This window comes from Sphaeroforma arctica (genome assembly GCF_001186125.1).
Source record: "Sphaeroforma arctica JP610 unplaced genomic scaffold supercont1.3315, whole genome shotgun sequence".
Lineage (NCBI taxonomy): Eukaryota > Ichthyosporea > Ichthyophonida > Sphaeroforma > Sphaeroforma arctica.
In genome coordinates, this window is record NW_014037243.1 from 1 (window position 1) to 1,351 (window position 1,351).

At 42.4% G+C, this 1,351-nt stretch overlaps 1 protein-coding gene across 1 annotated transcript; it reads left to right on the forward strand.

The window, feature by feature from the left end:
- Positions 1-81: 81 nt before the first annotated feature.
- Positions 82-918, forward strand: SARC_13459 (hypothetical protein; the record flags this gene model as incomplete). Its single annotated transcript, XM_014292408.1, has 1 exon — positions 82-918. A coding segment is annotated over one exon (837 nt), but the record flags the coding sequence as incomplete, so codon positions are not given.
- Positions 919-1,351: the final 433 nt, after the last annotated feature.

Sequence of the window (1,351 nt, forward strand, 5' to 3'; positions counted from 1 at the left end):
GTGTGTGTGTGTGTGTGTGTGTGTGTGTGTAGTTATATAGTTATATAGTTATATATATAATCTAGATTAGAAGCAATCAATATGATGGAAGCCAGTGATAGCGATGACCCAGTGTCAGCCAGTGTAGCCAGTGTTGGGCATTCAAGGTCGCAGTCACTCAGAGATGTACTTAGCAACCTCAATCCTATGCACAGACATGACACCAGTCCACACAAAAGTGATGATAAAGCTACTGCAACCAGAAGAGCCTCTCACACCAGCTTTGAGCTGGACGTAAGCCTTATAAGTAGCGATGACCAAGATGGCGACGATATGATTAGCCTGGATTCCGGGGACATAGATGCTTTGGACAGTCTGGATATAGGTAGGATTAGTACCGGAGGTCGGTCTGATCGATCAGTGCATAGTCTGGATGTGAGCGGTAGTACTAACCACCTGCACGGTAGGCAGATTGGCGGGGATAGCAGCGTCGACGAGGGTGTGTTAGTCAGGGTATGTGGTTCAGGTAATGAACTCATCGACGGTCGACATACGGTGGATGGCATGGATCCCTTATTTATACCTACAAGTGATACCGAGTGCGCTACTGCCCAGGCAGCCGAGGTGGATGATGTCGCCGGGAATGGATTCGCGTCTGTCACAACGTATGCACAAGCAAGCTATGATAGCGCTAAGAAGAACGAGGATAACACGACAGATATAATAGATGTCCTGGGCACAAGCTTGGACAATGCGATGATTCCTACTATGAGCTATGGGGCCACGAATGGTGCCGATTCTGATAGTGTGTCCGAGCCATTTGCCATAGATAGTTGCCATGGCGACGAGAGCAGTGATACTGGAGAGGTGGCTGTGTCACATGGGGAGCGTCTCTCACTATACGGTGATAATACGACCGATGATGTCGCTACATTACAGGTAGGATGTGATTGTTGTATGCACGTATTTATCGGTTGGATACCTTATGTCCTGTACTTCAAATGTTTATCCATGTTTGTATTATAAATATGTATAGAAGTATCAATGTGCACATCAATACAATTTTACATCTCTGTATCATTATAAGTGAGTGTGTATGTATATGTATAAATATATGTATATGTGTATGTATACGTATATATATATATATATATATATATATATATATATGTGTGTGTGTGTGTGTGTGTGTGTCTGTGTGTCTATGTCTGTGTCTGTGTCTGTGTCTGTGTCTGTGTCCATGTATGTGTGTGTGTGAGCGTGTATACATAAATGTATATCTTTATATATGTATGTGTGTATCTATATATCTACGCATGGAAGTATATATGTATGTTTGTATTTGTGTTTATGTATGTATGTATGTATGTAT